This window comes from Anarrhichthys ocellatus, unplaced genomic scaffold, assembly GCF_004355925.1.
Source record: "Anarrhichthys ocellatus isolate YVR2014 unplaced genomic scaffold, GSC_Weel_1.0 scaffold14, whole genome shotgun sequence".
In the NCBI taxonomy this organism is placed as follows: Eukaryota; Metazoa; Chordata; class Actinopteri; order Perciformes; family Anarhichadidae; genus Anarrhichthys; species Anarrhichthys ocellatus.
In genome coordinates this window covers 6,789,769-6,802,887 of record NW_022280044.1, presented here as the reverse complement: position 1 = coordinate 6,802,887, position 13,119 = coordinate 6,789,769, and the positions used below count along the sequence as shown (strand labels likewise).

Sequence of the window (13,119 nt, the reverse complement as noted above, 5' to 3'; positions counted from 1 at the left end):
ATAGAAAACCCAGATTTCTTGCAATATTTTGCTTGTTTTTGTCCCGCTTAACAATAAATAAAGTCCAGATTTCCATATCACTCGGGTGTACGGGACTGAAATGTTGACCGGCGCCACATGAATATATTTGGCGTGCGTGATGGTAAATATCACGACGAGGAGTAAGAGCTAAGAACCACTTTCTCCTCCTCTCTCGTGCCTGTTAGTGTCTCGGCCACTCGAGGCTGAGAAGGAACATCTCGTGGATCCGGACAGGGAGCAGGCAGGAGACAAGCCCCTCCCCGCATATCATCGCACCAGGCGATGGTCCTTTTAACTTCATTGTTGGAGGAGAAGCGACGCCCCGCTTTGCCACGGCAAAGGATCAAACAGCCCCTCTGATCAGCGTGACCCCCAGTTTTGTTCTCATGGAAATCAGACCCAGCCTCCCGGCCACACTTTCTGCAGAGATGCAAAGTTGAAGCGCATTCCCGGCCGGGACAACGGAGGATAATGCTGTCTTGGAGGATCTGATCGTTACATTTTATCCGTTTTTTTTCCGCGCGTTTTCTCCTTCGTTCTTGCTCGCCGCACTTCGGACCCGCACACGTTTCCCTCCCAACATGCTGGATTTGGCGCAGCGCATTGTTTTCTGCGCGCTGCTCGGCTCCGTTTACGCGTCGTGCCCTCCGCGCTGCGAGTGCTCGGAGGCGGCTCACACAGTGAAGTGCGTCTCCAGAGACCTGCGGAGTATCCCGACCGGTATCCCCGGATACACCCGGAATCTGTTCATAACCGGGAATCAAATCAGCCGAATCGGTCCGGAGTCGTTTAAAGGGCTGGATAATGTGACCAACCTGTCTCTGAGCAACAACAGGTAAGACTCTCCTGATGGGGACTTTGGTCGTTAAACTTGGGGAATCCAAAACAAATTATTCTTATAAGATAGAACAGTTTGTTTCAAATGCAAAATAATATTTAGGTGATCAGTTGATCCTCATAGTTGCTGAAATATAGCAGCTTTGCAGAGTTCATCATGTTGGATGCATGACACTTGAAACAGCAGAGTTGCAGACTTTCAAAGTGTATTCAATTGATTTAAAATAAAAAAAACAAAAGTTAAGCTTTGATCCAAGACTTAATTAGTCCATTTCCTTGCTCTTCTGTGCGATATGAAAGTGTGAATGATGTCTCATGGATCTCCTCAAATCTAGAATTTCCGAGGTGGAATCCCACACCTTTGCCGGCCTCCGCAGCCTCCGCTCCCTGGATCTGAGCAGCAACCAGCTGGCAGTCGTTCACCCCGAGGCCTTCACCGTGCAGAACCAGTCTCTGCGGGAGCTGAACCTGAGCCGAGCCCTCTACAACCACTTGTCGGTGATGGACTTGGCCACGTCCCTCCGCTGGAGCTCCCTGGGGACCCTGAAGGGACTGGACCTTTCTCACAACGGCCTCATCTATCTACCCTCGCGTATCTTCTCCCACCTGAGCAGCCTGCGGCGGCTCCAGCTCTCCAACAACTCCCTAGTGGCCATCCACAACTCCACCTTCTTGGGCTTGGAGCGCCTGGAGGAGCTCGACCTGACCCTCAACGCCCTCAAGATGGTGCCCGAGGAGGGTCTGCGAGAGCTGGACTCCCTGCCCAGCGCTGATCTCCTGCTGGGGGAAAACCCCTTCACGTGTTCGTGTGGAATCGAACCTTTTGCTCTGTGGCTCAACAGATCACAGGGACGCATCGGTGACGCCGAGGGCCTTGTGTGTGCTTTTCCCGCCAGCATGAGGAACACATCCATGCTGGCTGTGGTGTCGTTGACTCTGGGATGCCACCAGTGGGGTGCCGGGGCTGACCTTGTTCTGCAGACCTCTTACGTCTTCCTGGGCATAGTCCTGGGCTTCATAGGCCTCGTCTTCCTCTTTGTGCTTTATCTCAACCGCAAGGGCATCAAGAAGCGCATCTACGAGATGCGGGACGCCGGCAGGGAGTTGTGGGAGGGCCACCACTACCGCTTCGAGATCGACTCTGACCCCAGGTTATCGCAGGTCTCCTCGAGCGCTGACGTGTGAGAGGACGAGCACCTCTGGTGTACTTTCTCATGACTCTTTTCTAATGCTTTTATCAGTGGCAACAAATGTAAAAAGTGTACAGATTTGTCTGTAAATATATACATATCATAGTGTTAATAATCTTTCAGCCTTGTTGTTTAATAAAGCATGCACTCATTACACAAGTAACGCGGTCTTTTAACAGAACATCTCAGTTTGTTTGAGAGTCAAATAGACATGAATGTTGTACAGGGAGTTCATTGATTGACATTTCTTTATTTTCACGCCTGCTCCTCACGTTCACATAAAAGCAACAGCAAAGTGCCTGAAGTCATCTAGGTGTTGTTTCCTTATCAGAGTGATCTGAATCACTCATTACTCCGTGTTTCATTTAGCTTGTAAAAAAACAAAAGCAACAAAATGCTGCAATAAAACCCTGACACTACAACAACAAACCTCTGAGAATTTAAAGCACAACCACTCATTCATCTTTGAACTATTTCAAAGCCTTTGGTCCCTGCGCCCTTCAACCCCAGGGTGCCACAGAGGAATTAAACCTCCAAAGCTTTCCTAAAATCTCCGCTCTGCTCCTCTTTTTTTGGCTGTTGGATTTGGGGGGGGGGGGGGGCAATTTAGGGCAGACCCGCGGGAATCTCCCTCATTTTTTTTTCTCTCTTTTTTTCGTGAACCGTTGCTTTGTTTCAACTGCTTGAGTTTTATTGTCAAAATGATGAGAACCAGTCCTGGGCTGAGGCCGCTGAAAGCAATCTCCCCTCCCTCCCTCCTTAAAGACAACAGCCGCTCTCGGAGGCTCTTTGAAAGAAGTCTGGCTCTCCACGTTTTTCTGTTTAGGGGATTTTTTTCACCAATGATAAGAGACAGATGATTCTGAAACACCAGCTACATTGTTTCATTCAGCAGTTCCTCTGACCGGTTAAGAAGTAAGCCTCATGAAAAGAAAGAAAGAAGATGTTCTTAACCTTTTGGGGTTTTTTTCCGCCTTCTATGCTTTTCGGGGGTTATGCCAAGAAAAACATCTGTTTAAAATTTGTTTTCTGAGAGCAGTTCTTCAGAGTAACACAGAAATCCAGAGGTGTATGTCAGTAAATGTATTTGTTTGGTCAAATCCAAAGCCTTACACTTTACATGCATGTTTAAAGTCAATCAATTTATAATCTGCATGAATCCCGAACAAAGCATGATACTCCTCTTTTTAAAAATGTCACGTGTCGTCCTTGTTTTTTTCTAAATGGCTACATGACAAAAGCAATTCTCTGTGGCCTTATGATGCTACGAAGTGAGACAGAGGGGATGACAAGCTGCCATTCCTCAAAGTGTTCATTGCCCAAATTGCTAGCTCTCTAGAGTATGTGGAACCGGGAGAAAGGAGGCCTGAAGTTAACCTCCCAAAGTTCAAAGCCAAAGTAGCATCTTCAGCCTATCAAGATGTTCTCCAAACTCCTCTGATATCGATCCAGAAATGTTTATAACATGGAGACATTTTACTGCATGTGTGATGACAAAATAAAGCTGTATAAAGTCACGATGTCTGTACACTCATTTAGCCCAAATGTAATCAACGTATTCATAATATTTAACTCTGGCTATCATTTCTCTGAGCTGCTGAACCACATTAAGTCAGCCATTTACTCGCAGAGGAGAAAACAATTGAGGCTCGTACGCTGACACAAAGGGCGGCTCGGATGTCGAGACGCCTCAAATAAGCTTTGTTTCCCAGCGCTGTGAAAGATGCCTTGTGATACCCATCCTCTTTCTGTTTTCACAGACAGCCATTATGCCGCCGCATAATAGGATTCACTCACGATGACAAAGTTGAGCGCTCTGATCCAGCCATTGTTAAAGCGTCATCGTTCTTAATAATTGCCTGTGGGAGAAAATCCCAGGAGAAGTTTGTCTTCCCTACAACACAACGTGTCACAACCGGGGCATTAGGCCAGCCACGGGTCATTGGTGTCAATTGGCGACGCAGAGAGGAGAAAGATTACTCCCTGGATGTCATTACTTCCATTTTCACTCATTAAAGTGTGGATTAGGACCAGTGCCTTTCCTGTCTTTTTATGAGTCTGGCTGTTTGAAAGATATATGGTCTGTTTGCTATAGGCTGCGCTAGATTGTCTCAGCAGGAAGGCAATGAAAAGAGAGGAACCCTACAAATACATCCAGACGTTCTCCATTACTCCCAGTGCAAAAGGGAGGCTTGTTAAAAACAGAAAGAAGTTGCTCCAATTATAGTGTTCTTTCAGACTGTACGTTGCGCACGTCAGATTAAAAGATCACGACTTTATTTCTTACTTTGCTTGCTATGTCTGAGGTTTCTTTCAAGGAAACCAGTTTTAAAAACGTGTGCAGCTTCATGTTGCTGTATGTGCAGCATGTGGTTTTTGCTATTGCAAAAGACAAAATGCATATTTGAAGTATTTCTTTTTTTTCAGTGTTGAGAATGTCCCACTGGAGCACAGCAGGCTTTTTATTTCATACGCCTCCTGTCTCCGGGAACATCTTGGCGCCATTACATGGGTTTAATGGCCATGATAGGGAATATGCCTTAAAAGTGAACAACCACATCTGTGAGGAATTGAACATGTTAAAAAAAAAAGAGACCACAACAGTCAGCAGCATGACGACAGAGATAAATTGGCATCTACTCCCCTCCGCTGGCATGGTACGACAAATACAGCTGTCTCTCCCTCAACTAAAGGACACATGTCATCACTTACATTTGTCTTCACTACACAGTCATCTGACACATTCTGCTTTACGTTTGGGTTCCCACTTTTAAAACCAAGCCATGCGCAGGACTGTAAAACAAAGACTAGTCTCCCATATCTGTCTTCTCCTTTTAAGAATCAACTCATCTGGGGATCAATGAATTCATTCGGCCAGCTTCCTATACGTTGCCCATCCATCATGACTAACCAGTGTGGTCGGTGGAGGTGGTGACTCAACCACGGAAGTGGTTCCAGCGGGGTATTACCCATTGTTCGGCTAATTGTGTTTGCCAGAGGATGCAAGCGAGGAGGAGTTGGTTCAGCTGGCCCAACTATCCATTAAAGCCAACTGGTCCCCCATTTGTCTCTTTCATAAAGGCTGGAGCTAACGGCACACGCACATACCTGGAACATGGTATTCGTTAAAATTGTATTGAGATAGTTTCTCTCTGCTTTCTGGCATCACTATCTATCTATAACTCAATTTTTTGAGAAATCAGCTCCCCGGTGTCCTAAAGGATATTAAGTAATTGACCATAACCCCACGCTAATCACAGCGTAGCATCGGCCAGCTCTGCTGCTCCATAGACTCTCATGCAATCATCTAGTATTTTACTATTTTTCAGGCTGGTTATGACCTGAAGACAGTCAGAATCAGCACCAAACAACACGGCGGTATGGACAATGTAGCTTTCACTTACTCCTGTATGTACCAAAGTGCATTTGAATGGTTGCTTAGCTTAGAAACAAAGCAAACGAACATCGGTAACTGAATCTTTGAACTGTCTACAAAGTTGACAGCACTTCTCCTGCTGTCCACTAAGACGGGTGCTTCCACAAGTCCAAAAATCTGCACAACAGCAATCGTAGTTTGAATTTCCTTTAAAAAATGTGAAGGGAAATCAAATTTAAACTCAACTTTAGTAAAACTCACAATGCAAATGGTTCTGATTTGCATTTAATTGTATAATCTATCAGTCCCACTTGGGTATATTCACCACAGAGTTTGAACAACTTGTATGTGTTCACATGTCAAAATGGGATTCTTTATGCTCTTGTAATTTAAACAAAAACATCTTGGTGCTTTTAACCGCAATGGAGACCAGCGGAAAATGAGAAACAAATGCTCCCAACAAAGTCCTGTCTCATAGGAATGAAAGACTCGTGTAAAACTCGCCGCCGCAACAATGCAGCGTTCCTCTGAAGTCTTCAGGACTGTTTCCCCATTGATCTCCAAGTTGACTACAACTGTAACGTACAATTGTAAACGGAGCAACAGCACGGCTCTGCCAGGCTATATAGCCCCCCCCAAACCCACCTCCCCCGTGACCCCCCCCCTTCAGTGTCCTGAAGCCTTGTTGTGGGCTCCGCTGTCCAAGAAACAGTCTCTCAATCCCTGTGGCTTGTCAGAAGTTTTGTTTTGTTGTTGCTGTAGTTGTTTATAGGAGAGGGAGGCTCGGGAGTTTCCAATTAGAGAGACAATTTTCCCCTGTGAGCCATCCCGCCTCATTCTCTCAAACTCTGAAGCTGAGGTTTACTTCATGTGCTGAAACGGAAAGAAAAGGTAACAATTCTCTGCTGCACAGAAAAGTATAAAGATGAATTGCTCCCATTGCGAGCGAACGTAATCAAGCCCTGCCATTGATTTGTCATACCAGAGGAAGAAGCCCCACTATGATTCATTAAATAGTCCCTCTTCTCCTCTCAGAGAAAAGGAATAACATCTGTGGAGCTGGTTGATTACAAATGGCCTTGACCCGTTTTAAAGAAGGACAATACACTCACGACTCCTGCACTGCTTTATCATCTTGTCTGTGCATCAATGCGTTCAATGATTGGCTTTTTTGCTGTGAGCCGGGCAACTACAATATGTGTGCGTATTTCCGGCCTGATGTGTGTGTAGTAAATAACAACAACAACAGAGTGTAAACATGGAATTTCCCCAAATGAGGGATCACTAAAGTGCTTCTAAATAGAAACAAAATACAGTATACCACTATACATTAGGGCGGGGCTACCTTGTAGTTGACAGGCCACTACCACCGTGATGTCCCGTCTGGGAGTTGTCCGTGTGTTCGTCTTACAACTTTAACCCTTTCACAGTGTGTTTTCAGTTCACGAAGGTCAATTGTAACCTTTTTGGTCGCCTTAAAATGCCTTATTCAGCGTTCAGTTGTAATTAGCTCCACCCTCTCTCGACTCTTTCAATTGTAAAAAACCTAGATGACGAAGGTCAAAAACCCCAAAATGTCCACATTGTCAAACTTAAAGCTTCAAAACTGCCATCCACAAACCAATGTGTGACATCACAGTGACTATGTCCACTTCTTAAATACAGTCTATGGTGGAGACCAAACCAGAGCTAAAACGAGAGTCAATTTTGACTTACATATGCCGGTACCCAGAAACACAGTTACAGAGGCTTTAAATACTAATGTTGCTCCGTGTCTGCTGGATTTATTAACAGGCAATAGTTTGCTGTAACATGCTGGTAAGTTTTCAGCTTATTCTGCTTTCAAGTGGGACAAAATAGAACATAATAATAATAATGTAGCTTTAAAAAAGGACATTTCTAAGTCTACTTTAGTGATGTAGGCGTGTTCCCAGATATCAGCAATCGCCTTGATGAGAGCTATGATCATAACCAATAGAAACAACGACCAAAACTACATCAAAAGACTTGATAATGTCTTTCAGCTTCAGATCAATGTTAGTCGAAACTGAGGTTGCAAAGAGAGCAGCCTCCCTGATAATGGATCCTCGAGCTGCTCGTGGAATGTGTTGGGTGTGAACTCTCCATAGGTAGTTTGACCTCTCGCCTTCCTGGAGGGCGGAGACTTAAGCTCATTATTATTACCTTCATTATTTCAAATGCTGGACCAGATGCCAGAGCGGGAGGGGGCCCAGCACACCCGACAGGGATCTGAGGCACCTGATTGGTCAGAAGGAGAAGAACGGTTCGGAGGCCAAAGGGTAGATTGGAGACGCCATCTGCTGATGGTCTTTTTCTGATTTCACAGCATTTTGCTACATTAAGGACTTTCAGAGGATGATGCTGATGAGGACATGCCCTTATAGGGTTATATAATTCCATGTCTTTCATGATAAAGATAATTATAAATCTCTCACTGTAGTATCAGCATCAGATATATGATATAATGTAGGTCCTTGAAAACAAAATGATAAACAACTGGAAACCAGTAATTCGATCATTGTAATGTTAGGTAAATTGTTTTCAATCAAAGTATTTAAGAAACCTATAGCCTCTTAATACAGAATGGATGGAGTACAGTAGGTCGTTCTTTGGGAACTGCCTTATAAGTGTTTTTGAAAATTTAAGTTTTCAGGAACCAAGTTTCCTAAAGATTATAGATTATGTTTTACACTCACAAATGAATTTAAGCTGCTATAATCAATATTTCTATGTGTAAAGTGAACGGTGTCACTCATAGTGATAAAACCACTGAAAACGATCACCTGGCACACAGTTCTGCTCGGCTCTAATCTGCTTTTCAGCATCTTTCAGCTCATTGTTTTGTTTTTTACGACCTGCAGCTTTACTGTTTGGTTCATTCTCACTGCTCTCATCATTATTGTTTCAAGAGGTGCTATTTTTTCCCCACCAATAGAGTTCTGCCTCGTCCCGCCCTACTGTGCTGTCATTTACTAGTACTTCTTGCCTCGACTGTTGGGCTCATGTTGCTCACAGGGTTTGCTGCCTAACCCAAAGGAGATTCATGGCAGAGGCAAACTTCTCACATGTGCGCTCAATTTCTGAGAGTAAAATGAGTCAAATTTTACTACGTAATGCTTCATTGACACTCTTGTCACATTGTAGGAGAGCACATTGCTATCGCCAGATGACATCTTCCTTCATCACCATCAACACACACACACACTTTTGACTGAATCCCACATACACGTCCTGCTGCCCCAATTACACACTAGAGAACCAAATGTGTATTAATCTGCAGCTGAAGAATAGTTTGAGTAGCATTTCCATGTTTTAGGAAATTACTCAGGCCTTTTGAAAAGGATCAATATAGTTGTGACCAGTTTTCAAAAATGTACGTCCAGTAGGAATGAATGGGCGCCACAGAGGGAATCAGAATCAGAAAAAACGTTTTTGATCCCGGCTAAGAAATTGATTTATGTTACAATTGTTCCATTTTAGAATGAAAATATACAGTATACAAACAGAAAAATGACAAATAATTATGTAAAAATGTGTGCATTGTACTACAATAAATATAATCCTATAGAAAACAATATCAAGAATTAATGTAAATTATATTTATTCAGAAAAATGGGATCTATGATAAGGTGTTCAAAATACAGCAATAGTATAAATAAGAATATTACTTATAATGTGCAGTATAAATAATGCCAGAATAAATCAAATTATTTCAGAGGTGAATTATTGCACGAGTTATTGTACAGTTAAGTCAGTATTGCACAGTTTAGATATGAATAAATAAATTGTGTGGTTGTAGCTGCTGACAAGGCCGGTCTACTGACTCATGGTGTCTGACACCGTGAGGGAGGAGTTGAAGAGTGTGATGGCCAAAAGGCAGGAATGACTTCCTGTGGCACTCTGTGGTGCATCCTGATGGAATGAGTCTTGCACTAAATGCACTAATATAGAATGTGGTAGAATATCACAGACATATTGCTGCTTTTCAAATGATACCGCAGTAAAGAATTATAGGCTTGGTGTGGACGGAGAAACACATGTGTTTTTAGATTCAAGAGGCTCAGCGTAGACGTGGTTTCCAGCTGTGTTACTGACCCTACTCATGAATGTCCCCGCGTCCTGCACAGCTCGGCACATATATTAGATGACGATGCTGCGTTTGCCCTCTCCTCCATCACAGTCCTTTTGTGGCTACACATATATCTTACCGTGTAGGAAGCCTTTACAGGAGCGAAGCTCCTCAAATGAGCGTTTCTTCTACTTGTGCCACGGGTCAGGGGTCTGTGCAGATCGAACAGTGAGCAACAATCTGTTCCGTGGAGAGCAACATTTTGGCAGAAACTGCACTTGTGAGACATGAAGCAGATTTTGAATTTAAATGAGAGAGATCATCCACAAGGAGAAAAGAGTCACCTATTTTGATGAATAGATTTGTCGTTTGATATATGTTACCCTTCCGTTTTTTGTGTGCGTTTGTCTTTTTTAATGCCTGTGTTATCCGGAATGTTTCTGCTGATTCCAATGGAGGACTTTCACTTGCTTTTACGTCTTGCTCATACGAATGTTGATAAGCGTAATGGAAAGAATTCACAAGGGAGGAAACTGTTCCTGAAAAACAATCCTCTGGCGCTATTTCCTCTGACAGGAAATTGTGTCTTTGATCTAAGCCACCACACTCATCTGGTCATCGCATGCGAGGTGTCACTCCTTCCCACGGCGGGGAAGAGGAAATTTGCTACGGCCGCTGTGACTCACACAGGACGCCCATGTGAATGTGGAACACTCAAGTGCCTAAAAGATGAAAACGAAGATTGTACCTTTTTAATAAAGGTGGGTTCAAGAAGGATACCTGATGAAGGCCGATACAGTTCTTTGGAAAGTAGGACACAGTGACTGATTCTTTTGTCGTCCACTTGTCGTGCACTTGCATCATGCTTCTCCTGGCAGCAGGGGAGTGTCATTAATGAACATTATTGACCGAGCACAGTCTGGAAAGAAGATTCACACCTGCCAGACTACCAGGGAGTGTGTGTGTGTGTGTGTGTGTGTGTGTGTGTGTATGTGTGTGTCAGTCACCTACACTGACAATGTAAGGGGTCATTTTCATGTGGAGCATCCCACATGGTCACAGATCAGTCAAATAAACACAGGAAGCTGATGATATCGCACTCACTTAGGAGTATGACATTGTGCATTTTTGCTTATGCTTCCTCACAGTTGTTTAATTAAACATAATTCAAATGAAAGGAGAATGTATGATGTGGAGATTGTGGCGCTGGTTTTACAGTGTGTGATTTATAGTCTGCAAACAGAAGGAGGAAGCACGCTGATCTTGATGTGTTGTTTGTCACAGTTAGGGTCGACTGCATCATTACTGCAGTGTGCCGCCTGGGTCTGTTCAGCGTCAGAGGGTACAGGAGTCATCATTAATAATGTTAACAAGGCCCGTCAAGACTAATACGATGTTTCTCAAGGTCAGGCTTGATGCAGACAGGAGAAATCTCAGAGTAACAAAGTGGGCAAGAGATGTTGACTCTCATTATATGTGTGTGAAAAAGCTCTTTGTAGCAAACTAAAGCTTTTACCCTACTGTTCTTTCTATGTGAACACATGATTTGAAAACACAGAGGTGACAGGAAATAAGATAAACAGCAGCACTCTTTTCTGAAAGTCACCCTGAAAGCACAACAGCAGGCACCTGTTAATTAGGGAGCAATTGAATGCAGGTTGCAATAGATGCTTTGTGCTGCACACAAAGGGGAAGCAGCTTCAGGGCAGTTGGGCTACTGTTTCTTTGACCAGATTGCTTGTTTTTGAACACAGAAATGGCTTATGGAGTTAATTTGGGGTAAGTCTTTTAAGCTATCTTTAGTATTTGTGGAGTTGCTGTACCATTTCTGACTGGATGTTGTGTTTTCTGTGCAGGATCTTGCTGATTTGCTTAATTCAAGCAGAGCATGTACTTTGTTTGTGGGCTACACAAGGTGAGCAACACACAAATGTCGCTGTCATATATTGGTGTGATTTACAAGCTGTGGATTTATACTCTTTGTTTCTCTTGCAGCTCAGGGACGAAACGGCAACACAAATGTTGGCTTCTCGCAACAGGGTAGTGGATTTGGTGGCAGCGATCCCCAGAATCAACTCAGACAGGCCTCTGGTTCTCGTGGCTCAGCCCAGAGCAGCAGCTTCAGCACTGAAGTTAGCAGTGGTTATAGCCAGAGATTTCCCATTAGTGCCTACACACAAGGTGTTTCAGAGGCAGCTAGAAGGGGCTATGCTTCAGTCAGGTTTATGCCGAGCAGCTCGAAGTCAAAACCTAACTGGCCAAAGACTAGGTTGAGTCATGAAAATGTGCAGAAGAGGCCAAATGACTTTGGCCTTTCTACCAATATTGCTAGTGGTAGTTCAATCAGTAAGTACGATCCAGCTCTGCTTCGCAGAAAGAGAACTTGGCCAGTTCAGCAGAGTACATCAAGTACTAGCAACTATCGGTTGAGCAGTTCTGAATCTATTCAGAGTCTTCGGGAAAGTTACTCCTTCAAACCTGCCTCCCATCAGTCAGCAGCACAGAAAGCTTCCAGCCTGTCTAGCACAGGTGATGCTGGGCCACACAGAATCCCTGCCCGGACGAGAACATCAGCCAGTGCCCCTGCTAGAAGAGTGTATTCACGTCGTAGCTCTGTCGCATCTAAACCTTCCTATTTCCCGTCTCTCCAAAATAAGATAACTAGAAATAACCCCAGCCAGACTGAGGCTGGGAACCAATACCCAAGCAAACCGGTTCCTGTGAATGCAGGAAATGCACAAGGAACCTACAAGCCTGCTTCAGCGTCCCACATGGCCTCAAGCCACCAAAGTTATAATCAGTCTCTTCCAGTGTCGAACAAACGCAGTGCTCCTGCTGGCTTCCACCCAAGCAGTGGAAAGACTCTCACAAGCTACACCTCCACCGAGCAAGTCCTCAGCAGTACGAGTTCTCTCCAAACATCCTGGAACAACAGAAACCCGGCGCAGGGATCTCGTAACCTCTCTGCCTCCGGAACCAGGATTGTGGGGACCTCTGGTCAGAGCTTCGCCCCGACCAGAATCCACCACATCCCTAAGTGCTTTGGTGGCTACGCTATCATACGGCTGACAGAACCTGCTGACCAGAAGGAAGTGAGTGTCGGGAACCCGCAGCAGGCCAGCGTGGCCCCCCAGCGGCCCTCTGCTGAGCAGCAGGCCAGCGTGGCCCCCCAGCGGCCCTCTGCTGAGCAGCAGGCCAGCGTGGCCCCCCAGCGGCCCTCTGCTCAGCAGCAGGCCAGCGTGGCCCCCCAGCAGCCGCCTGCAGCTTACAAGCCACGGGTACAGAGTGTTCATCCAGAGGCCAAATGGATCAGGATCCCTTCATTTATGGGAAAGTAGCAGGTGAGTACTTCATCATATCTTGCTGTTCTATATGCATAAATGTGGTTTCTAATGTTTATGTATCTTCCTCCTTCAAATAGGTGCAGCAGGTGTCCTGGGATAAATAATTGGTGTTTTTTATTAAAATAAAAGTTGTTCAATTTACATCTTGTTTTTGTGTCTTGACTTCCTCTTTGCTGTGTAGCACTAGTTAATTCCCAGCATGAGTGCATATTTCTGTAGGCTTGGTGCCATCTAGTGTGTAAAAGATGTGTTGCAAAATGG

General features: G+C 44.6%; 2 protein-coding genes across 2 annotated transcripts; both read left to right on the top strand.

The window, feature by feature from the left end:
• Nucleotides 1-288: 288 nt before the first annotated feature.
• Nucleotides 289-2,909, top strand: LOC116387143 (trophoblast glycoprotein-like). Its single transcript, XM_031853971.1, has 2 exons — nt 289-856; nt 1,194-2,909. Exons 1-2 carry the CDS (start codon nt 603-605, stop codon nt 2,041-2,043), a joined length of 1,104 nt encoding a protein of 367 aa, XP_031709831.1. The 5' UTR covers nt 289-602; the 3' UTR covers nt 2,044-2,909.
• Nucleotides 2,910-11,166: 8,257 nt separating this feature from the next.
• LOC116387345 (uncharacterized) lies at nt 11,167-12,996 on the top strand. The gene is made up of 4 exons (XM_031854327.1): nt 11,167-11,293; nt 11,371-11,429; nt 11,510-12,855; nt 12,936-12,996. Exons 1-3 carry the CDS (start codon nt 11,271-11,273, stop codon nt 12,850-12,852), a joined length of 1,425 nt encoding a protein of 474 aa, XP_031710187.1. The 5' UTR covers nt 11,167-11,270; the 3' UTR covers nt 12,853-12,855; nt 12,936-12,996.
• The last annotated feature ends 123 nt before the right edge of the window (nt 12,997-13,119 follow it).